General features: G+C 41.5%; 1 protein-coding gene across 3 annotated transcripts in view; it reads right to left on the bottom strand.

Annotated features, from left to right (window-relative positions):
• The window catches only part of NVL (nuclear VCP like), a 73222-nt gene that overhangs the window by 40884 nt on the left and 8160 nt on the right, over positions 1-24178 (bottom strand). For 2 of the 3 annotated variants that reach the window (XM_048843305.2, XM_048843301.2), the window contains exons 7-17: positions 22285-22411; positions 21892-21968; positions 21469-21603; positions 19156-19257; positions 17034-17151; positions 16157-16301; positions 12794-13064; positions 9769-9987; positions 8111-8215; positions 6026-6088; positions 3638-3757 (exon numbers count right to left, since the gene is read on the bottom strand). In XM_048843305.2, coding sequence (XP_048699262.2) covers positions 3638-3757; positions 6026-6088; positions 8111-8215; positions 9769-9987; positions 12794-13064; positions 16157-16301; positions 17034-17151; positions 19156-19257; positions 21469-21603; positions 21892-21968; positions 22285-22411 — 1482 coding nt within the window. The remainder of the gene's footprint in view (positions 1-3637; positions 3758-6025; positions 6089-8110; positions 8216-9768; positions 9988-12793; positions 13065-16156; positions 16302-17033; positions 17152-19155; positions 19258-21468; positions 21604-21891; positions 21969-22284; positions 22412-24178) is intronic. The other variant, XM_048843303.2, reaches the window with a different exon arrangement.

The raw sequence follows: 24178 nt of genomic DNA, 5'->3' as shown, positions 1-24178 counted from the left end.
ACACACATTATTATAAAAAGCAAATGGAAACACCTAAGATGATAGGAATCCTAACTATGCACCACAAGAATTATAGCTCTGATACTGGAGCATAGTAGGCAAAACAGCACCAGTTTCCTTGAGCTCGATAACCGTAGGACAGGGAGTTCTTAAAATTATGTTGAGGAACTATACATAACTAGGGTCTGATTCACTACTGCATTACTCCAGTTTTATGCTGATGTAATTTCACTGAAGCTACACCAATGTAAAAACTGGAGTAACAAAATGAACCAGGCCCATAGCGTTTATATTGATTTGGGCCCCAAATCCAAGTCCAATAGAGTTCACAGCACAGGCCTGGCAGGGATTCGTCAGCCTAGCTGTGCTTTGCAACAATATAAATCTCTGCACTTTCTGAAGATGGGGTAGGAACAGGGTACTTAGAGGCAAGCTGCTCTAACTCCCTCCTTCCTACCCATAGGAAGGAGTTGCACTCTGCCCAACCCACCGATGACAATGCACAGACACAGTGACTCCATGGCTACACAGAGGGCATGAAAGCTCCAGGTAGCTGTAGAAAACTTCAAATGGGCTCCATCTTTGAACATCTACATAGCAACATGTCTGTACTCATCCAAACAAAGTTGTGCTCTACACTTAAAATTAGCCTAATTTCAGCCATTGGTGTAGCTGCTGTAGCCCAAATCCCTAGCTTATATGAGGAAAGCTGCGATTTGCACTGGTGGAACTCTGATTTCAAGCAGGCATCAACTCCACCAATGCAAATTGCTGCTTTCCTTGTATGCATGGGAATTTGTGCTGGTGCAGCTACACTGATGACTTAAATAGGAGCTAATTCCACATGTGGACAATGCTCAAGTTTCTCTTCCACAAGGCAATCAAGATAGATGGGTTCCTCTGGTGAAGCAGCTATGAAGGCCATATATATACCACTCTGCTCCTGCCATAAAACAATTCCTTTATTGGTTGGGCCAGCACAGACTCAGCATACATGACAAAAAGGAGCTTCTGTTCCCATCATTACTGCAAACAGGGTTCAGGATTTGGCCCGATTTTGCAGTTACGACACTAAACTGCAAACTATTTTCCATTATGGCTTTCCAGTGACAAGAGATATTGTAAAAAGAAAAGGAGTACTTGTGGCACCTTAGAGACTAACCAATTTATTTGAGCATGAGCTTTCGTGAGCTACAGCTCACTTCATCAGATGCATACCGTGGAAACTGCAGCAGACTTTATATACACATAGAGAATATGAAACAATACCTCCTCCCACCCCACTGTCCTGCTGGTAATAGCTTATCTAAAGTGATCATCAAGTTGGGCCATTTCCAGCACAAATCCAGGTTCTCTCACCCTCTCACCCCCCTCCAAAAAAAACACACACACAAACTCACTATCCTGCTGGTAATAGCTCATCCAAAGTGACCACTCTCCCTACAATGTGCATGATAATCAAGGTGGGCCATGTCCAGCACAAATTCAGGCTCTCTCACCCCCTCCCCCTTTTTTTTTCCCCCAGGGACACACACACACAAACTCACTCTCCTGCTGGCAATAGCTCATCCAAACTCTCCAAGTTTAAATCCAAGTTAAACCAGAACGTCTGGGGGAGGGGGGGTAGGAAAAAACAAGGGGAAATAGGCTACCTTGCATAATGACTTAGCCACTCCCAGTCTCTATTTAAGCCTAAATTAATAGTATCCAATTTCAAATGAATTCCAATTCAGCAGTTTCTCACTGGAGTCTGGATTTGAAGTTTTTTTGTTTTAAGATAGCGACCTTCATGTCTGTGATTGCGTGACCAGAGAGATTGAAGTGTTCTCTGACTGGTTTATGAATGTTATAATTCTTGACATCTGATTTGTGTCCATTTATTCTTTTACGTAGAGACTGTCCGGTTTGACCAATGTAAATGGCAGCGGGGCATTGCTGGCACATGATGGCATATATCACATTGGTGGATGCGCAGGTGAACGAGCCTCTGATAGTGTGGCTGATGTTATTAGGCCCTGTGATGGTGTCCCCTGAATAGATATGTGGGCACAGTTGGCAACGGGCTTTGTTGCAAGGATAAGTTCCTGGGTTAGTGGTTCTGTTGTGTGGTATGTGGTTGTTGGTGAGTATTTGCTTCAGGTTGCGGGGCTGTCTGTAGGCAAGGACTGGCCTGTCTCCCAAGACTTGTGAGAGTGTTGGGTCATCCTTTAGGATAGGTTGTAGATCCTTAATAATGCGTTGGAGGGGTTTTAGTTGGGGGCTGAAGGTGACGGCTAGTGGCGTTCTGTTATTTTCTTTGTTAGGCCTGTCCTGTAGTAGGTGACTTCTGGGAACTCTTCTGGCTCTATCAATCTGTTTCTTTACTTCCGCAGGTGGGTATTGTAGTTGTAAGAAAGCTTGACAGAGATCTTGTAGGTGTTTGTCTCTGTCTGAGGGGTTGGAGCAAATGCGGTTGTATCGCAGAGCTTGGCTGTAGACGATGGATCGTGTGGTGTGGTCAGGGTGAAAGCTGGAGGCATGTAGGTAGGAATAGCGGTCAGTAGGTTTCCGGTATAGGGTGGTGTTTATGTGACCATTGTTTATTAGCACTGTAGTGTCCAGGAAGTGGATCTCTTGTGTGGACTGGACCAGGCTGAGGTTGATGGTGGGATGGAAGTTGTTGAAATCATGGTGGAATTCCTCAAGGGCTTCTTTTCCATGGGTCCAGATGATGAAGATGTCATCAATATAGCGCAAGTAGAGTAGGGGCTTTAGGGGACGAGAGCTGAGGAAGCGTCACCTTCAGCCCCCAACTAAAACCCCTCCAGCGCATTATCAAGAGTGGTCACTTTGGATGAGCTATTACCAGCAGGAGAGTGAGTTTGTGTGTGTGTTTTTTGGAGGGGGGTGAGGGGGTGAGAGAACCTGGATTTGTGCAGGAAATGGCCCAACTTGATTATCATGCACATTGTGTAGAGAGTTGTCACTTTGGATGGGCTATTACCAACAGGAGAGTGAATTTGTGTGTGGGGGGGTGGAGGGTGAGAAAACCTGGATTTGTGCTGGAAATGGCCCAACTTGATGATCACTTTAGATAAGCTATTACCAGCAGGACAGTGGGGTGGGAGGAGGTATTGTTTCATATTCTCTGTGTGTATATAAAGTCTGCTGCAGTTTCCACGGTATGCATCCGATGAAGTGAGCTGTAGCTCACGAAAGCTCATGCTCAAATAAATTGGTTAGTCTCTAAGGTGCCACAAGTACTCCTTTTCTTTTTGCGAATAGAGACTAACACGGCTGTTACTCTGAAACCTGTCAAGAGATATTGTGACTTCCAAACTAACATATCTCAACTGGAGGAATTTTCCATAATCCAAGAGCGATTTGCATATACCTATGAGCACAGAGATCAGCAGGAGTAGGTATCATACCCAATTCTATATTTGGTGCTTGCATTTTTATCTTTGGCTTAAATCTATGGGGCAACCCTGAAATTGAATTATTGTTTCTGGGAGACAGCAGATTTATGTGGCATCTCTACTGAATGGTCTCTGAGGAAGGGGCCAATGAGACAGTATTTGAAAGTTTACACAACACACTCCCTACTCTGAAACCCAAAACCGAGTGAAGTTACTTGTGGAGGTGTTTTCAGACTCACCTCACGGTCTGATCTCCGAGGGCACAAAGCGTCAACTTCATCAAAGAATATAACGCAAGGGGCTGAATTTCTGGCCCGCTGGAATACCTGACGTACAGCACGCTCACTTTCGCCAACATACTGAAATAAGCAAGACAAAGCTCAATGAAATTATGTGAGACATCTACATGTTGCCTGACAACCCCAATTTAACCCATAATTTGAGGGTTGCCAGTTCACTCCATTTAAGTCTGCCACATCATTTTTTTTAATTGGGGACAAATTTACATCTGAACTGTTTATCTTTGTGATGTCTCTCAGTTACACATGCTCACATTTGATAAAATGTTACATGCAACACAGCTTCAGTGCCAAACAGGCAAGAATCCCCCCCTTTTTAAAAAAAAATTATATCTGTGGTGTTTTGACTAAGAATTAATAGTTAAATTCTTCACTAGAACCTTCATGGATGTTCAGCCGGTCACATCATTTTAGTTATCACAGTCATCCACAGATTTGCATCATCTGAAGTTCATATTGTATGTATGAATATAAAAAGGAACAATTGAAATAGAAGTGAGAGGTTCACTCAAAAACAGTCAGTCATTACTTGTAAAAAAATTTGTTCAAATTCTGAATAGGAATGTTTCATTTTTCCAAACATGTTCATTTACCATTGTTACACTTGGCACTCATTTATCTTCAAAACTCTCAGAGTTTAGGAGTCAAACAGTTTCTCTTTGCACTTAAGGAGACAGGGATCCCCACTATGGTGGATTTCTCTTTCCCTGCCTAAGGGGATCTCTTTCAGCAGACTTTAGGAAGCCCAGGACAATCAATCAAATCCACTGTTTCTAGTTTTACTTCACCCACTACCGATAAGCAGTTAAGTGTTACACTCCTCCAACTCTGCTTTGAAAAACTAAGGCTGAAGCCATTGTGCTCAACACACTTCTCACTTTGAATCAACTGTAGCACATATTAAAATTTAATTACTGTAAGTGTTTAAGCCCAGTGCTCAGAAATATGAGAGACTGAAGCTTCAAACTAGTGTTAATCGTTGATCATAAAAAGCAGTGACATTTAAGCAACATATCTTGAACATTGACATCTTTTCTGACGTTTAAACCTCTATTAAAAGTAGATTGGGAATGAGTTTTGATAACATTTTCAAGCTTGATTGCCTCAAGTTAGTTTAGTAGTTAGTTTGCTTAGGTAGGTGGCCTGATTTGTAGATATGCTGAGGACCTACAGCTCCCATTAAGAATGAAAATTTGTCCTTAGTCTTTCTTACATACTGGCAAAGATGCAAGTAACTGGCTACTTCACCAGGCCCCCCACGGCCTCATTTTCTTTACCATGAGAGGTTGTTTGAACTGGGACAGATCTAAGCCACCTAAAATTCTTCTTTCCTCTTTCTAGAGCAGTGGTCACCAACCAGTAGATTGCGATCGACTGATCGATCCTGGAGCCTCTGACAAGTCGATTGTGATCTCCAGCCACTAAAAGTCCAGCGGCGCAGTGGGGTTAAGGCAGGGCTCCTGGGGTGGAGGGGCAGGGGTCTCCACATGCTGCTCCTGCCTGCAAGCACCACCCCTGCAGCTCCCATTGGCTGGGAACAGGGAACTATGGCCAATGGGAACTGCGGGGATGATGCCCGTAGGGAGGGGCAGTGCTTGGAGCCATATGCCTCCCTTTTCCCCCCCGCGCCCAGGGGAGGGCTGGCTGCTTCCAGGAGCAGTGTGGGGCCGGGGCAGGCAGACAGCATGTCTTAGTCTCGCTGCATCACTGACAGGGAGCCACCCGAGGTAAGTGCCGCCCGGAAGGAGCCCGCACTTCTCCCACATCCCAACCCCCAGGCCTGAGCCAGCACCCCGAGCCCTTGCCCCATCCCTGAGCCCCCTCCCAGAGCCAGCACTCTATACCCCCTCCTGTACCCAAACTGCCCCAGTCCGGAGCCCCCTCCTGCACTCAAATTTCCTCCCAGAGCTTGCAACTCACACCCTCTCCTGCACCCCAACCCCCTGCCCCAGGCTCATCCCAAAGCCCCTTCCCACACTCCAAACCCCTTCACCCCAGCCCGGAGCCCGCACCCCCTCCCAGTGAAAGTGAGTGAGGGTGGGGGAGAGCGAGTGACAGAGGAAGAGGAGATGGAGTGAGCAGGGCGGGGTAGGTCCTGGATTGCACTTAAATTCAAAAAGCGATCTTGTGCGTAAAACAGTTGGAGACCACTGCTCTAGAGAGCAACCTGCCTGCCATAAGGGCTAGAAGAACGAGGAAGGTTATACAATGCAATTTTTGTTGTGCAAACTATCATCTATGTAACGGTTAGGATTCTCACTTGTCCCAGGCTTTAGCCAATAATTCAATGAACAGCAGAGGCCAAGGTGCCATGAGCAAAAAACTTACCATATTTAACAGTTCAGGACCTTTCACAGAGATGAAGTTCAGTCCAGACTCATTTGCTACAGCCTAACAAAAAGATCAAGACAGATATAATTCAGCTCCCACTCTTTATCCTCAGTAGACTTTCTGAAGTCTCTGGGGAATCATCATAGTAAAAATAAAAATGCGATTCATTTTCTCTCCTTGACTGGTTTGGCAAGATTCCAGATGCTGACACTGAGCTGGGATATTATTTTTTATCCTGTCCACTGAACTACGAAGACCATCAAGGAAAAGGAGATCACCTGTCAAGACTTTGTCAAAATATACAAAGCTCATTAGGAGATATACTATCCCTTTACCCACTCCCTAAAAACAAACACGAAGTTTTGGGTTCATCCAAAACAAAAGGGTTTTTATTTTTTTTTTGGGGGGAGAAATGAAAAAGAAAAAAAAATCATTTTTGGGTCAAATAAAACATTTTGTTTCTGAGGTTTTTAGCCTTTTTTAAACATAAAACTAAAGTAAAATTCAAAAAGAAAGTTATTTCAACCTTTTCAGATCTTTTGGTGGGGCTGAAACACTTTAGGAAATTCATTATAAGTTCACAAAATATTTCAGCCAACTCCAATGTAGGTTTTTTTTGGCAAAAAACCTTTGTCAGAAAAATTGTGCCCAGCTCTATTTTTAAGACATTGCCTGCACAGTTCTCATTGACTGATGAGAGCTACACAAAAATTTCAGCCCATAAACAGTGCTCGATGTTCAAAGACAACAACTGGTCAGAAAATTTTGGGTGCTGGAGAGGGAGGAAGGCCATAAGAAATGTAATGCTCCAACAGGAACGCAAGAGCATTTGCAATAGAAGGAATAAGGTAAAGAAAAAAAAGAGCACAGCCAACCAGGTCTGATCACACCCCCCACAGTGGAAAATTCCACAGTGATGAGCACCTTATAAATGAACCATTTTCTTTCCTCTATTTACTATTTTATTTTTATAATTTAATTCTTTGCCTTGTTTTTGCCCCATTCAAGTTAAACCGTAATTATTTTACTAAGAAACTGAATAACTTCCAAAGAAAATCTTGTACTCCAACTCCTGATGGGGTAAGTGCAGAAGCTCAACTCCTATTATATGGCCGTCATAAATATAAAGGGAAGGGTAAACACCTTTAAAATCCCTCCAGGCCAGAGGAAAAACCCTTTCACCTGTAAAGGGTTAAGAAGCTAGGATAATCTTGCTGGCACCTGACCAAAATGACCAATGAGGAGACAAGATACTTTCAAAGCTGGAGGGGAGGTGGGGGGGGGGAGGAGAGAAACAAAGGTTCTCTCTGTCTGTGTGATGCTTTTGCCAGGGACAGAACAAGAATGGAGTCTTAGAACTTAGTAAGTAATCTAGCTATATATACACGTTAGATTCTGTTTTGTTTAAATGGCTGATAAAATAAGTTGTGCTGAATGGAATGTATATTCCTGTTTTTATGTCTTTTTGTAACTTTAGGTTTTGCCTAGAGGGATTCTCTATGTTTTGAATCTGATTACCCTGTAAGGTATTTACCATCCTGATTTTACAGAGGTGATTCTTTTACTTTTTCTTCAATTAAAATTCTTCTTTTAAGAACCTGATTGCTTTTTCATTGTTCTTAAGATCCAAGGGTTTGGGTCTGTGTTCATCTATGCAAATTGGTGAGGATTTTTAATCAAGCCTTCCCCAGGAAAGGGGGTGTAGGGTTTGGGGAGGATTTTGGGGGGGGAAAGACGTTTCCAAGCGGGCTCTTTCCCAGTTATATGTTTGTTGGACTTTATTGCTGCCACCACCAAGCGTCTATGGGCAAAAGGTAAAACAGTTTGTACCTTGGGGAAGTTTTAACCTAAGCTGGTAAAAAATAAGCTTAGGGGATTTTCATGCAGGTCCCCACATCTGTACCCTAGAGTTCAGAGTGGGGAAGGAACCTTGACAATGGCCTGGACCCAGTTATTTTCTGTTAGAAGCCAACTGGTCATTCTTACAAAAAGATCTACTTCTTTTCTAGGACTCTGGTCTAATTTTGGTTCTCTCCCACCTTCCAGTAGTCATATGCACGGTGTGAATTACTAAACTCCTACCTTTGCCAGAAGTGTTTTGCCACACCCAGGAGGCCCTGCAAGTAGAACACCAGCTGGAGTTGTCAGGCCAAGAGCTTTGAATTGCTCTGGATTCCGCACAGGTGCCTATAAAAAAAACCCAAACAGTTATCAGTGACAGAAATTACTCAATTTTCATCTAACTGCAAACTAAAGCCAAAGCAAAAAGGTGCATAACTCTGCACCGAAACTGAACAAGCAAAAATATGGGCATATTTGGAGCTGAAAAATAGGTGAGTAGGTACTGGCTTGTGGAAGCAAATGACTATGTTGTGCATAATTTAGGTGCAGACATTGACTCTAAACAGTTTTATTAAAAACCTATTACTTAAGCCCACCATGAATACCCAGTTTATGTAAAGGCCTGTTGAGGAAGAGGAAATTGCAGTGAGAAATGCATGCACAATTATTTTACAAGTTAGAAAATAAAGTTTAGCAAATTGTCAGAAAAGTCTTAGACCTAAATTCACTCTAACAGTTCAAAACCATAAAATAAATGTCCCCATAAATGTTTCATCATTAACCAAGACCAATTAGATCAACCAGAGAAAGTTAGTTGTATATGTTCATTCATAAAATTGTGAATATTTTACCAGCAGTAAACATCAGATACAACACTAGAAACAAAGCCTTACAAAATTGGCTATCAGGATCTTAATAAAGACATACAGAACCATGGACAAAATTATGCACTAATACATTCTAGGTACATGTAGAGGGCACCATGTACCGTGGCTATGGAATTGGCAGTAGAATCTATCCCTTGCCACAGAACTATGCTCTAGAATGTAGGCTTTCCTTTAAAAGTAAAATATTTTCCTAGCCCATTTTGTGAAGATAAAATTTGAAAATGTAAAGTGTGTGTGTAAATCAATGCAAGTATCCTCTTGAGTTTACAGATATTTTAAAATGATAGCTCAGAGAAGTGCAATCTCCTTTATTCACCTCAATCAGGTGTTGCCACCTTTTTGTTTCATAGTTAAATATCATCATTATCATCATCAACTATTTCACTGGGGGACATGGATCAGCGTTCACGTCGCACTCCCTGTCAGAAACCAGCAGACCAAATTCGGTCATGAATCCTGGTCACGTGCCTCCTGAGGCAAGTTGCACATATGCTAAGATGACTATTTCATGGCTGGTACTTTCATAGCAGAAGCATCCAGCTGATATGCTTATCCCAAAACACCAAACGGCCTCTCATTCCTCTAGGTACCAAATCCCCAGTTACCCCAACACAGCTGCCAAAACTTCCATGATACTTCACATGCAGTTATCCATCACTTCAAAAATTCACAACACACCAAAAACTCAACAAGTGTGAGGACAGTGTAAAATAAATTAAATCTCAGAAAAAAAACAGAGCCTGTTTGATTGTTATTGCGATTCATTTTTATATTAGTTAGACATCTCTCTGAATGCTATAATTTTAAATGAAAGTGCAGTACAATTTCCAGTTTGCTGCACCAGCGTGCTGCAGAATCCTGGGACCTTGTCATAAAATTTAGGACCAGTTTGCTGTGGTACACATAAGACCCTGTGTATACGCCCAAAGAAAACATTATGTAAGTTTGACTCCGGCTAGATATCTTAACCTGGCACTCCCTAACAGGACTTTAAACAGCATTCATGCCTACCAGTATTGCCATAGTGAGCTCCTCCCGAATGTCCTCCAGGGCTCCAACATCCGCCCATGTCACATCAGGGACGGTGACAAAGCCTTCTCTCTTGGCAGAGGGCTGCACCGAAGACAGTGCAACAATGAAATCATTCATTTCAATGCAGAGCTTCTGCAGCTGCTCCTCAAGCAGGGGATTTTGCTCCTTTAGCAACTCTAGCAGCCTCTGCAATTCATCCTGAGGGAGAGGGCGGTGGGAAGAAGAAACAAAGGACAAGATTTTAAGAACAAATACCATTTTTCTCAGGGTCTTCCCTACAGCCAAAGCCTGTCAAGAGTCCAATGTGGTAACATTCAAGACACAGTGCATGTGAATTTAACACTGGAGAAAGGTAACAGGCGGACTACCCTGGAGTTTAAATCATTTTATATGTATGTTTGTGTGTGTGTATATATATACATATATATATATATATATACACACACACACACACACACACACACACCTCTACCCCAATATAACACAACCCGATATAAACACGAATTCGGATATAATGCAGTAAAGCAGCGCTCTGGGGGGTGGGGCTGCTTGCTCTGGGGATCCATGAGTCAGCGTGTCTGGCTCCGACACGCTGCTCTGAGTGGCGTGTTAAAGGTGCTGGGATGGGGGCCGAGGGGTTGGATAAGGGGCAGAGGGTCTCGGGGGGTGGTCAGAGGAGAGGGGGGTTGGGCGTCTCTGGAGGGGGCGGTCAGGGGACAAGGAGCAGGGGGTGCTTAGATGGGGTGGGGTCTTAGGAGGGGTGGTTAGGGGTGGGAGGTCTCTGGAGGGTGTACTCAGCAGACAAGGAGGGGACAAGGAGCGGGGGGGATACTGCATACACCGTGTTAGTTCTAACAAAAATGATTTGCTGACTATTAATAATGGAAATGCTCAAGGTCAAAGCAAGTTCGATATGATGCGGTTTCACCTATAATGCGGTAAGATTTTTTGGCTCCCGAGGACCGCGTTATATCAGGGTAGAGGTGTGTGTGTGTGTATATATACACACACAAGTCTAACATGGGCAGTGGTAACACAAACTTTCTCCCACACTGCTCTGGAGAGAGTTCTTTCCACGCTGCACATGCAGTTCTTGACCTCTTCTGTTGGGACTGCCAACAAATCTGTCAAAATTCATTAATTCTATTTAAAAAGGTCATTGCTCATAACAGAGAACAAATTACTGGTTCTGCGTAGCAGCACTGGGAATTTCAGCCATGCATTTACATTCAGTTGTATGTAGCCCTTAAAAGTCGATGCTCATTTATAACAAGCTTTCAGCACATTTCTCTGCATCACTGCATCTATTTTTAGGTTCTGTGGTTAATGCTGTGCAATTGCTATATGCAATTTCCAGTCACCCTCTCTTGTTCCCCGAAGCTGACCAGATCGGTGTTTGATCTTCAGGCTCTGGGTACGGTGGCAGTGAATGACAGAGAGCACCTTGCATTGCTTAACACTGCCCCATCTGGCAAACTGTGGTCCAGACAGACTCTGAAGGGAGAGGGTGAATACTATGCAGGTCTTCGGCGGGAACAATCTCCCTAGCATTTGGAGTTTAAAGCATTGATTATTGAAATCAGCTCCTTACTGAGAGGCTTTTATCAGAGAATTCCTTGACCAAATAACTCCACCTTGCACCATTAACTCTTCCTCTGGTCCTAACATGGTACGGTAATATTAAGGTGGGATGGTAGCTCCAGGATTTCCATTTCAGTAGAGGTTCAAAAGGTCTACAAAATTCTGTCTTTTGGTTGCTTGATTTTCCCACAGCAGTTCGTGGGGGGGAAATGTCGGGTGAGGTTTGCTTGACTGTTTCAAAAATGGCCATGTGACTAACATTTTTCTAGTGTCCAACATTTCCTTCAGACCCTTTCCCACCTGCCGCCCCCCCAAAAAATCCCAACTACATCACTTTGAGGGGTGAAACTCAACAGGTGTGAATGCTTGGTTTTTGTAGATTGGATGAATTGCTGTAGAAAAAGATTTTTTTTGTGTTTATTTTTATAATAAGCATATGTTACTGTTGACTGTCTAATGTGGTCCTAGGATACTGTCATCAAAATTGATCTTACCAGTCCTTAGTATACAGATCCCTGAGTGTTTCCCCAATAATCAGGAACCTCTTTGATCATGCTGACATGAGAGTTGCAGCTATTTGCCTTAGCAACAAACAACAACAACAAAATCACTCACTCCTAGTGTTCTGGAAACAGGTGAGGAGCATGAGTCATGATTACATTACCCTAATGCAGCTGCTTATTAGAGTCTTTCATCTTCCCTCTACTTAAATTAGAACTACTTTCCTGGACAATATTTATATAAGCAGAATCCAAGTATGCATGTATAGTTTAGAGTACCCTGAAATATCAGCTCTTAAACCAGAAGCAGTTCTTGCAGAATGCAGGCAGAGAACAACTAATGTGCACAACACATTTTCAGGAAGCTTCCAAGGGCAGTACTTAAATTTACAGCAGATGGGTGCTGCTCACATTCAATGGCCACACTGTTTCATCTTGAGACATCCAAATATTCTGATATCACACTGCCTGCAAACACTCTGGCTTGAAACAGAGCCCCAGTCCTGCTACACATGCACAAATGACTTTTTCTGCATTAAGCCGTATTGTAGATCCAACTTTTACCCTTTTTAAAATGTTGCTTCCCCAAAATAGGCAATGGTGCCATACAGCAGAGGAGATTGAACACCAATGAGTGATATCAGCTTAGGAGAACCAGACCCATAGTTTTAGCACCAAGGTGCAGCAAAAAAGTTATAAAACGTTTTGGTGTCATAATACCCATACAGTTTGTACTGTCATTTAGGAAAAGTACATTATAAACCAGATGGATGAAGAATGCTACATAACCATAAAAAATTCCATTAATTTAGAACTGAATATTGCTGTGATCAGAAATGTTTAGTGAGACTGAATGGGAAGCTCACAAACAAACTGGTTAGTCTTTAAGGCATTGTGAAATGAGTGTAACAATGGATTAATACCTTAACAGGAAGCTCTGGATGTTTAATATCCTTTTCCACCAGTGCTTCTGTTCCAGTCTCCAAGCTTTGCTCAGTCATTGCTTCTCCAGCCCGTACACCTTTCCATTTCTGCTCCTCCAACTTTATCAGGACCCTGTTTACTGTACACATAGCTGCTTCACGACAAAGTGCCATCAAATCAGCACCTACATAGCCTGGAGTCATATGGGCTAAATAATGAAAATCAAAAGATTCAGGGAGCCTAAGTTTTCGACACAAAGTCTGTAGAATTCTGTGTAAGAGAAAAAAAAATAGAAGTTGCAACTATTTTCCCTCCGATATGAAAGCAAACATCACTGCTCAGAGATTTAAGTCATCTCAGTTCACTTGTGCAGATCCTAATGGTGCAAGAGCCAAATAATTCACACTTAACTGGAGAGTCGCTTAATGCTGAGAGACACAAAATTAAGCTATATGTTTTCTCCTGACACTCACACTAAAAGAAACCTACAGTATCAGCTAGGTGATGCTCATTTAAAGGTTAGGAGTTTTGCTGAACATATATTATAATCAGCTACAGGTTTTGTTTGAGTTAATAAAAAAAACAAACGTAACAAACCAACATTGAATTTAAACTGTCACATGACATCCCAACTGGGTTCCACCAAAACTCAAATGGGTTACCACCCACTCAAGTGTTTACTTGGTTCACATTCCTGCATATGACAACATCTGTTTACATTGTACCTGCTGCATTCTTTACAAGAACCCCGTTTTTGTTTGCAGAACATGAGCAGGCAGATCTAGTTTAAGGTCCAGCCTTAAAAAGGCACAATCTAAGTATGGAGCAGGTTGAAGCACTTCTATATAGCTAATGAGAATAAAAGTGTTCAAGAGAAAAGATACAGCAGATAGAGGCATAGAGCAATAGTAAGGAATTTCTAGAATGTTGCTCTAGCTGATGCTTGTAAATTCTACCAAGCAATACAATTTACTCGCTAATCCAAGATGATTCCACTTAAATCATGTCATCAATTATGTTCTTCCCTTTACATTAAAATATTTTTTATTAGAACAGGGATACTTTTCCTCTCTTCTAGAGCATTCTCCATGTCAGAGCTTAAAGGATTTCCTCCCCAAGGCCCAACAATCGTTCCACCTGATGACTGCAAAGAATGCTGATAAGACAAATAAAGATGCAAACCTTACAGAGGCATATTATCTTCCAGCAATACAGAAATCTGGGAGAGAGGAGCTAACCTAGTTTTTACAAACAGCAAAGTTTTATTTCAGTAGGGAAATATTAAAAGGCATCACAAACCAGAGAAATGAAATCCACCACTTAAGTGTCCTTTTAAATTTAAAAAAAACCTGCCATTTGACTGGACGTCACTGATCCAAGCTGCTAGCACTGTGCTAAAACTTTGAATGGAACAATTTATTAAATGACTATTACCTTAAAAAGTTCAATATGTTTTTCTTTACCCACCTAACAGACAAAACTAAGTATCTTTAGTTTTGATTTATTTTTAGTGGCATCGACTTATTTTCTTCCAGTTTTTTGGCTCGTTTGACAACAGTTCAAGGGGAGGAAGTGACTCAAGGTATAGAGGTAACAGTGACTGGCTCAGCCTGTGATCTAAGCACTATCATTCCTTCATTTAAGATAATAAAAGCATATTCCTTGACAGTAAAGGTTACATTTTTTATAAGTGTATGATTAGAAGCGGGCATGAAAGCTGCCTAATATGTGCATGCAAATCGAGTTCATATTTGCACAAAGATGTGTATGAGCAAACAAAACCTTCATGCACAACTGATGTGTACACATCTTCAAATAACTGAGATTAAACAAACAGCACTAGCCACTTAGTAACAGTCGGAAACATTCCCTCTATCTTATGGATTCACTGTATGTTAAATGAAACACTAACAATGCCTGTAACTTTTTCCTTTATTCTGTTACACTGTTGTCATGCTCCTATAAAGAAGATTGATTTTTTTTCCATTCTTTAAAAAAATGCAGCAAGATTGGTAGTTCCTGTGGGCCCACATCTGCAGGAACTGCAGAAAACAACAATATGGAGGAATGCTGTTAGACTCCCAACTTCAACTGTTCAAAACAATGATCAAGATTTTCTTGTCTAAACAATCTCTCTCACATGGGAGGAAGATTACTGAAGATTCTACTCACATTCACCATTCCTGCTCCTTGAAATGGCACAAGTTGTGAAATATCAAAATGCTGATAAGACAAACTACATAATATCTACCTTTTTTTTTTTTTTTTTTTTTTAAAAAAGAACATGGTTCATACCTCTGTGTGTTTAGTTAGGACGGGTTATTTACCATCGAGTCAAAAGGGATTGTAAAAGGAAAGATAAAATAAATGGCCTAGATGAGGAGCATCCCAAATACCTAAACACAATAGCCAGATTTATAGCAGCGAAGATGCAACTCCTCTGCCTCAACCCTGGTAACATAGCTGTTTTGCCACAGCTGAGAAAAGAGATCAAAACGAACAAACTATTACAGGACCTCACATGTAGAAAAGTGTTGGTTAAGTGGCCAGAGACTGTGCAGAGGGTCAGCAAAAGCTGACAGGCTGGCAAGGGGACACAGAAAGAGCACACTGCAAGCGGACCAGTTTGTTTTTCCTAACAAGAGACGAGGATTAGCTCAGTTTACTCTTTCCTTACCAACATTTGTAAGCAAGACACAAGGGCAGGCTTTTCATTGTTTTTACTCTTTTCTTTACAGACTTTGTACCCTTGGGGAATTAATAAATAATCTTGGTTTTGAAGACACTGTTTCTGAACTGTTTTAATCAACCCACGGGTCACAAGTCCCCAGAAAGAAAGGGTTTATAGGTGCCAAATGCAGTTGGGCCTATTGCAGTAACATGATTAGGAAACAGGGCAACTGCAGCCTAGAGATCCACTCTAAGTATAGTTGAGCCACGTGGTTCCACTCAGAGTTTGGTGCAAGAAGTCAAGCCTGTCACCTCTGGAGTCTACTCTAGAGGTACTAAAAAGAATCTAAGGTGCAGTTGTGCCCTGTAGCCATGACAGGTGAATAAGGAGATTCAATGACAGAATACTCAACAGCAAAATACATATTGCCAACTCCAGGGTCTATTCTCTTCTTAAAGTTGCCCAGAACACTTGTTAATGCAATGTTAAGAGGAGATTTATACATGCATCCACACGGAACAGCCCTGGATTGGACAGGTAGCATAGAGATATACACACTGTTACCCCTTCTCCACTTACCCATGCAGGCTGATTGGGTGCATGTGGTTATGCGTGCTATATATTTGTCCTTAACTGCCCACTAATTTGCAACAGTTTTACTAATCAGAAGCCTTGGCCTACTAAGATATACCTCTCTCTAGCTGCTTCATCAGGAATCCCTAGACAAATTTCTCGATCAAATCTTCCAGCGCGCCTCAATGCTGGGTCTAACGAGTCTGGTCTGTTAGTAGCTCCAATGACTAGGACCTGAGCAGTGGCAGCCAGATTATTCAGGTCTGAGGATGGAAGGCAATAAACAAGTACTCAGAAAAGAGCTATATCTTCCTATTGGAACATCACTGTTAATGCTACTCTTCTTAAACACATGCTGCAAGAACATATTTACTCTTGATCATAGTTGGGAAACCATTTACTGTTATGCTAAACATCCTGAAGCTGCTTCTCTTTTAACCATGAAAATTTCTAGGCAGGCATTTATCTTTATTTCCACTAGCAACATAGTTTGTGCTTTATACAACCTCAGGCATTTGAAACATTTATATATCACTTTTCCAACACATGTTTACACAGCGCTGAAAGGGTTTCCAGAGTGCTGTATAAATGGATCTGTAAATAACAACCTTCAGGAATATCTTCTCTTCACACTCAAAAGAAGCCGCATTTAGGATGAAATGCGGCAACTGTTAATGGCACATAATGACACTGCAACACAGGACAGGAAGTTAATACCACGATATCCAGAAAAAGCAAAGAGTGCCACACTGGATCACGAGGGGAAATCTAATAAGGCAGAAATAAGTTATATGGAAAGGATTTTAACCAGGGAATTGGTCTTAATATCCCCCACTTCTGCAAAAATACTTTGGGATCTTCAACTACCACAACTGTTCAGAGCTCAATTTAACTCTAATTTTAAACAAATTAAAAGAAAATCAAAATTGGACTTCAAAAGAGGGGGGAGGTTAATTTAAAAAATAAAGTATGTTAATTTCATTGCTGAAACTGACCATCCATACAGGTTAGAAGCTGGGCGACAATTCTCCGCTCCATGTCTTTTGAGGCGACTTCTCTTTTTGGGGTGATTGCATCAATCTCGTCTATGAAAAGGATGCATGGAGCATTGGACTAGGAACAAGAACACCAGGGTAATCACTCTCGATACACATAGCATATAAGAAGTAATAATTTAAGAAAAGTGCTTCTCCCATTTCAAAGCTTAAAAGATATTACTGCAAGTGCTGTTATGTATTCTGAACAACTACCCCTTCTCAAACCCCAGCACCCCTGCTCCCAAACACTGCTCTCTTTATTCTCTTAGAGAAGCCAAATACATTATGGAACTGTGCATAGGGCTGAGATCTTCAGGAAACTAAAGCATGAGATTTTTAAAAAATATATTTTATGTTGCTTTATGTCTTCTACAGACACCGCATTGTCGTGATTGTTTGTTGATTTGAAAATATTCAAGCCCAAGACAGAAGCTGAGGCATTTAAATTTTTGTTTGGCAAGAAGTCACTCATGCTGTAGAACCTGGAGCGCTAATACCATGCAACGGACAAGGGGCAGGCATGGGCAATAATGGAAACTATTTGCCAAGTCAGATTACTAGAAGAATAGGATCATGTTTTAGGAGCGAAAGCAGGGAGCACATAAAATCATTATAGATTTCCATACCATTTCATTTAATGAACTCCATGTTCATAAAAGGACAAAGCTAATAAAAAGTAGCACTTACTTGGTACTTTGATTCACCAGTGTATTTAAACAGTAACTAATCCTAAAAAAAGTATGCTACAGGCAATCACAGAGAGGCTTCTCCATTCAGGTCTGCCATTACCTCCCATCTAGAAAGGCAGTTTAAAAGCACACCCCAAAGCTGTCAAGCCAGTGTAGCATGTGCGCCACCTAGCTGCTCGAGCATTATTTCTCTGAGTTTATCAGCACTTTTGGTACAGAAAGAGCATAATTTTGCTATACAGGGATTATAGTACCAGGCATATGGCACATGCTAGAATAAAAAAGTATTTTGTTCATGAGACCCAAGAGTCACTGAAAAAGCAATTTAAGATAATAAATGTAAATGGCTAAGCTAAAAAAAACAAACCAATTTTTTTTTTTAAGTTGAAACATGCTTCATACAATAAATTCAACTGAAAAAGTTAATTTTGATAGCTAAGGGCCAGACCATTTTAAAAGCAAAGAATATTTTAATTAAAAAAAAAGCCACTCCACATTATCCATTTCATACCATGATTTTGGTTCTTGTTTCCTTATTGTTTGTAATAATGGCTTTTTTAATTCAAAACAACAGCTCGGGTTCATGTTGGGACAAACTATCATGACTCCACTATCCTTGCTTCCTCTGAATCCCATGAAGAAGATTGGTAAATATGTTTTGAGGCCTCAAAATAGTGGGGATGGTGGGGAATGGAAATGGAAAAGCAAGTATTCTCAAAAGGCAGATATGGAGGACTCTCTAGGGAATTATACAGAGATTTACTTAAAAGTGATTTTTAATAAGTAGCGTATCCTCAACCCCTTCTGCTTTTCTTTGCTTCTCATGGAGAACGAGACATAGAGCAAGACACTCTCACATCAGTGTTTGGTCATCACCAACCTGGGCTGGATTTCAGCCAGTAATCCAGCAGTGCTCTTGTTTATTTAAGACTGTGCAGATATGGGAAGATTTAATCCTAACATTTTTCTTAGATTCCTAGATCTTTGCCTGCAATTCCCTATTTCATACTAATATCACTAATGTATCCAAATTCACAGATCTAATGAAGAGGTCAACTTCTTAAGTAACACAGAGTAGTAATTACTCCAGTATATACAAAAGCCAAGTATTTTATGTAGTGAATTGCCTGACACAGTGACTATACATTAATAATTGTATTATAATTTATATTTGCATTGAAGGCTCTTTGGGGCAGGAACGGTCTTTTTGTTCTGGGTTTGTACAGAACTTAGTACAATGGTGTCCCAATCCATGACTGAGGATCCTAGGTTCTACAGTAATACAAATAATTCAATCTTCATTTCAAATTGCAGCAGCAGAAAAGGACCATTAAAAGGTTTTATGAAGAGAAAGGATCAAGCAATTTATTTGCTCAGCTCCCTGGCCTCACCACAGCTTGTTCAAACAACTCTCTCAGCTTCTGTTCAGACTCCCCAGAGACTCCTGATACAATTTCAGTAGCGGCTACTTTGAGCATCGGCAGTCCAAGTTCCTAAAATAAATGTAAAGAACATGGTTATGAAATCTCTAAACTTCAAAAATATTTCCTCTTAGCAGGATTTTCTTTGACTAGGTCCCCTAAAACCAGTATTTATACAATTTATGTTATCATAATACCTTACACTTTTAAGGAGCCTTTCAAGAGAAGTTTTTGAAGTGCTTTAGAAACCCCATGCCACACCCCTATATCTAAATGATCGGAGGCACTTAACCAAATGAACAGAGCTGGGAACAGAATCCACGTCTCCTGCTCCCACTTTAACAGCTTAATAGCATTGCCACTGATTACAAAACACTTAGATCAGACATCAGTGTATAGACTATGAGGAATTTCAGTGACAAACTAACAGAGGGCTTGTCAACATGAACATTTAGTTCATGGCAAACTTGAGAGTAATCTACCCTACACTAGCTTGCTGAGCACTAAATTCAAAGTTCCTTAGTGTGCTTTGAAATGGGAGTACATCAAAGCACACAAACAAACAACAGATAGCGTGCATCTGCAGGGTCCACACCAACACTTAGTGCACGGCAGACAAGCATGTGGTAGATTTACACCCCAGCCTGCAGTGAAGTACATGTTTGTGTAGGCTAAAAATACCCAAGATTTAATTCCAAAAGAGTCTATCAACTTTACACAATAAAAGCCTGCAAGTTTTCATTTTGAAAAAAGCTGTGCTCCAATAGCTCATAATTTATGTATAATTTCCAAACTATATAACCTACGGCCATTTAAGTGAATACAGCAATAAAACACAAAAAAGAGATACTGTATTGACAAGCCTGGCAATAAAAGTCCTCCATTTACCCCCAGAACAGGCACAAAGACAGTGATAGTGCAACTGCTCCATAATGCCATAAGCTGTCTCTACCCTGAATTGCAGGTACCCTCTACAAGTAGAAAGTAGTTTATCCTCAGTAATAAAATGCAGTAACAATCCCTGACCTCTCTGATGACACCAACTATAACAGGGGTGGGAAAAGTACTGCCCGCGGGCCGTGTCCAGCCCATCAGATCTTTTAATCTGGCCCTTGAGCTCCCGCGAGGGAGTGGGGTTGGCAGCTTGCTCTGCTCCGTGCATGCTGTGGCTCCGCATGGCTCCCAGAAACAGTGGCATGGCCTTTACCCATAGAGGCAGCCAGGGGGCTCCGCACACTGCCCCTGCCCCAAGCGCAACTCCCATTGGCTGGGAACTGCGGCCAATGGGAGCTGCAGGGGCAGCGCCTGCAGACAGGGCAGCACGCCCCAAGCTGCCTGACCACACCTATGCGCAGGTGCCTGAGGGGGGACATGCCGCTGCTTCCGGGAGCTGCTTGAGGTAAGCGCCGCTGGGAGCCTGCACCTGACAGCCTCCCAAGCCCCAACCCCCTGCCCCAGGCCTGATCCTCCCTCCCACCCTCCGAACCCCTCGGTCTCAGCCCGGAGCACCCTCCTGCACCTGAAACCCCTCATCCCCAGCCCAGAGCCTGCCCCCCCCAGCTGGAGTCCCCCCCTCCCCCCGTACCTCAGCCTCCTGCCCCAGCCCAGAGCTCCCTCCCGCACCCTGAACTCCTCATTTCTGGACCCAGCCCAGAGCCCGCACCCCCAGCCAGAGCCCTCATCCCCACCCTAACTCCCAATTTCACGAGCATTCATGGCCCGCTATACAATTTCCATACCCAGATGGACCAAAAAGTTTGCCCATCCCTGAGCTATAAGGATGCCACTTGTAGAGGTGGCTGTTTGAGGAGGACAGACCATCACCTTATCTGACAAAGGCCCAACAGTTGTTGTATGGTAACTTCCAAGTTTAAGGTCATAGGATTACCTCCCCATGGAGTCAGCCATGTCACATCCCAAAACAGATTTCACCTCCTTTTTTAAAATATCCAGGCTGAATACTTTTCTACTGTAAACAGATCAAACTGTAATGTAATATATGGCTTGTTGAAAGTCCATTCCTTTGAGTGCTTTCAAGAAGAAACTGAGCTTTTAATAAAATATTTTCCCCTGCATGAGGATCTATCAAGGAATAATCCTGATTCAGATTGCATTTCTGTTATTTAAGTTCTAATGGATGTTTATTTTGAGACAAGATGGGAAGAGGCAAGAGAGATAAAAGCAAAGAGGAGAACGTTCTAGTCCATCTGCCCTCTCTCTATCTTAAGTCTGATTAAAAGAGCAGACAGGAGGAAGGGAAAGCACATATTAGGGCAGTCTCACCCCAGCAATTGCCTGTGCTAGTAATGTCTTTCCACACCCTGGTGGTCCATGTAAAAGAAATCCTCGAGGTGGGACCACACCTAAGTGATTGTATACTTCAGGGTGACGCACGTGTATCAGCATCTTGCACACTTCCTGTTAGAAAGAAGATAAAAATAGAGTAGATAGAAGAAAATAATGTAAACACTAAAATGCATAGAAGGATAACTTCTGTCTCACTTACTTCAGTGACTGATATTAGGGAGGTAAGTTTGGGTTAAGATCTATAGCTAGTCTTGCTGCCCTCAATCAATCATTGCCAATGATTTGCTATGCAAATCAGTCCTGCTTCGGCTCCGGTTCCCTCATTTTGTATATATGTAGTTTTATTCACTAGGTTCTTTACCCCGTAAGTAACCTAGCAACGGTTTAATTAAAACTAACCTTCAGAGTTTCATCACTGCCTCCCACATCGTCAAATTTCACTAAAGGGAACTGCAGCTCTAGTCCTTTAGTTTTAACTGCAGGAAGAAAAAGGAAGGGAATAAATGAAGTCATTAGAATTTGGACACAGCAGAAGCCAGTGGCTGCAAACCCCAACAAGACAGACACCGATCTGAACACTTGGATAAAAGATTATATAGAACAAATTATTTCTTATGCAACAGTCACACGACTGGACTATTTTCTAGCACAACATGAAGGATGAACGTCTTCCTGAAAGGCTCCAGCCGAAAAGTCAACATTTCAGAAGTGCAGCATATCTCTGATTCCAAATGCTACAGCTGCCAACAACCAACATACCCGAAAAGTCACTTCAGAAATAGTAGCTTTCACCTTTCTGCTTACGCAAAACAGATTCTATTTCTTCATCTACATCTTGAGATTCCTCTTTCCTTCTTTTTCGTCTCTTGCTCTTTGTCTTCTTTCCTTCACTCTCCAAAAAAGAAAGGTCTTTTGATTTCTAGAGCATAAAAACACAGAATATGACTGAGTCTTCAAATATTTAGTACATAAGTGACTGAGCTTTTCTACAGACACTTGAAAGAGCAGAACAAACAAAATCTGAAGACACATATGGTGTTTTATGCATAGATATTATGAGACTGGTAAGAGACAAGGTATGATCAATCCTTTCCGTATCTAAATCATTTTATGACTTGGTTTTTACTAAGGATTGTTTACAGTGATCTGTCTTTTCTTTTTTTGGCACGAAAGTTCCAGAAAAAAATGTGTATACATAAGCTAGGAAAAGATCTAAGAATAAAAATCTGATTTAAATTAGGACTCATCTACACAGGAACTTTATTCCGGAATAAGGTAGGCTGCAAATTTAAAGCACAATAGTGATTCCAATATAACTCTCTGTGTGGACACCCTTCTTCTTGAATAAGGGCATCCATGTGGGTTACTATTCTGAAATAGATATTCCAGTATAGTTTATTCTGCAGTAGCTATTCTGGACAGTTTTCTCATGCAGACAAGCCCTGAATTGCATAATTACTGTAAAGTAACAACCACTGTCTCTTAATATAGCTGTGTGTGTGGTGTTTATATACATATATATAAAAATAAACCACCTCCATTAGAAACAATGTTAATTACCAGTAACACACTATGTTTGTACAGCACTTTGCACAGTGGGATCCTGGTTCATAAGTAGGGCTTCTAGGTGCTGTGGTAATACACATACTAATCACCACCAATATTATAGTGAATATTGTGCAAATATCGCTGTATATGCAAAAAAAATACAAATGAGAGAATGGACAGATGAGATTGAGCGTCTTGTTAACTATGTGTTTTGTTTTCAACACAATTTGGTGGACATTTTATTCCACAATGATCCCCCTGCTACGCCATCTCCCCTTGTAGGGGTAAACACTGCTACTAGGGCTAAAATGACAACCTTCCACATCCACCATCAGCGTTATGTAAATCAGCCAGCACAGTGGTGAGTGAATAGGACGATATGCCTTGTCCACTAGAGAAGAAAAACATCAACTCCACAACATGCCTTTTATCCACTGACAAAGAGGTCCTGGGTGTCTCTTAATCCCAAAACTCCTGTATATTCCCAAGAAGAAAATCCCCTGGTTCTATTTTTGAACACTTTCCATTCTTAAAAACTGGCTCTGGGGTCGCAGTGTCACCATAAGGATATTTTTAAATATACTGAGAACACATTGCCTTAAAGGGTCAATGTAATCACATTTCTGCCTGAAAGCATTTTGCTGACTTTTGTTAAAGAACACCTAAAATTACTATAACTGAAAGAAAGACATCAAAGAAATTTATTTCTTTTCAGCTTGTTTACTTTGTACATTGTGGACCTAAGGGCCTCTTTATGGCAACTGACAAAGGGCCTACTCAACACACGTGTCATAATATTTAGCCAAACAGTGGCTTGTCAGGTATTATATAATATCTAGTAACGCTGTCGTGAATATTGAGAGATGTATGGAAGGACTGTATATAAAGAGTTATGCATATGTGCTAGAAATATGCTCTTCAAATAAGTTTTGGAGGCATGCGGATTTCAACAAAGGAATGTAGATTTCCCTGTCTGCATGGTTCAAGCTAACAGGCTGATAGAAAAACAGTTGATTACAAACAAAGGACAATTAAAGTACATTTGCATCTGAGTTAAACAAAGTGATTGAGCCAACTGAGAAAACAAATTGATCAGAGGATGAAGGGACTTAGTGCCTGTACCCCAAAGAATTAGCAG

The sequence above is a fragment of the Caretta caretta genome, chromosome 3 (assembly GCF_965140235.1).
Source record: "Caretta caretta isolate rCarCar2 chromosome 3, rCarCar1.hap1, whole genome shotgun sequence".
Lineage (NCBI taxonomy): Eukaryota > Metazoa > Chordata > Testudines > Cheloniidae > Caretta > Caretta caretta.
Note: the sequence above shows the minus strand (reverse complement) of the source record. Positions and strands in the feature narration are given on the sequence as shown.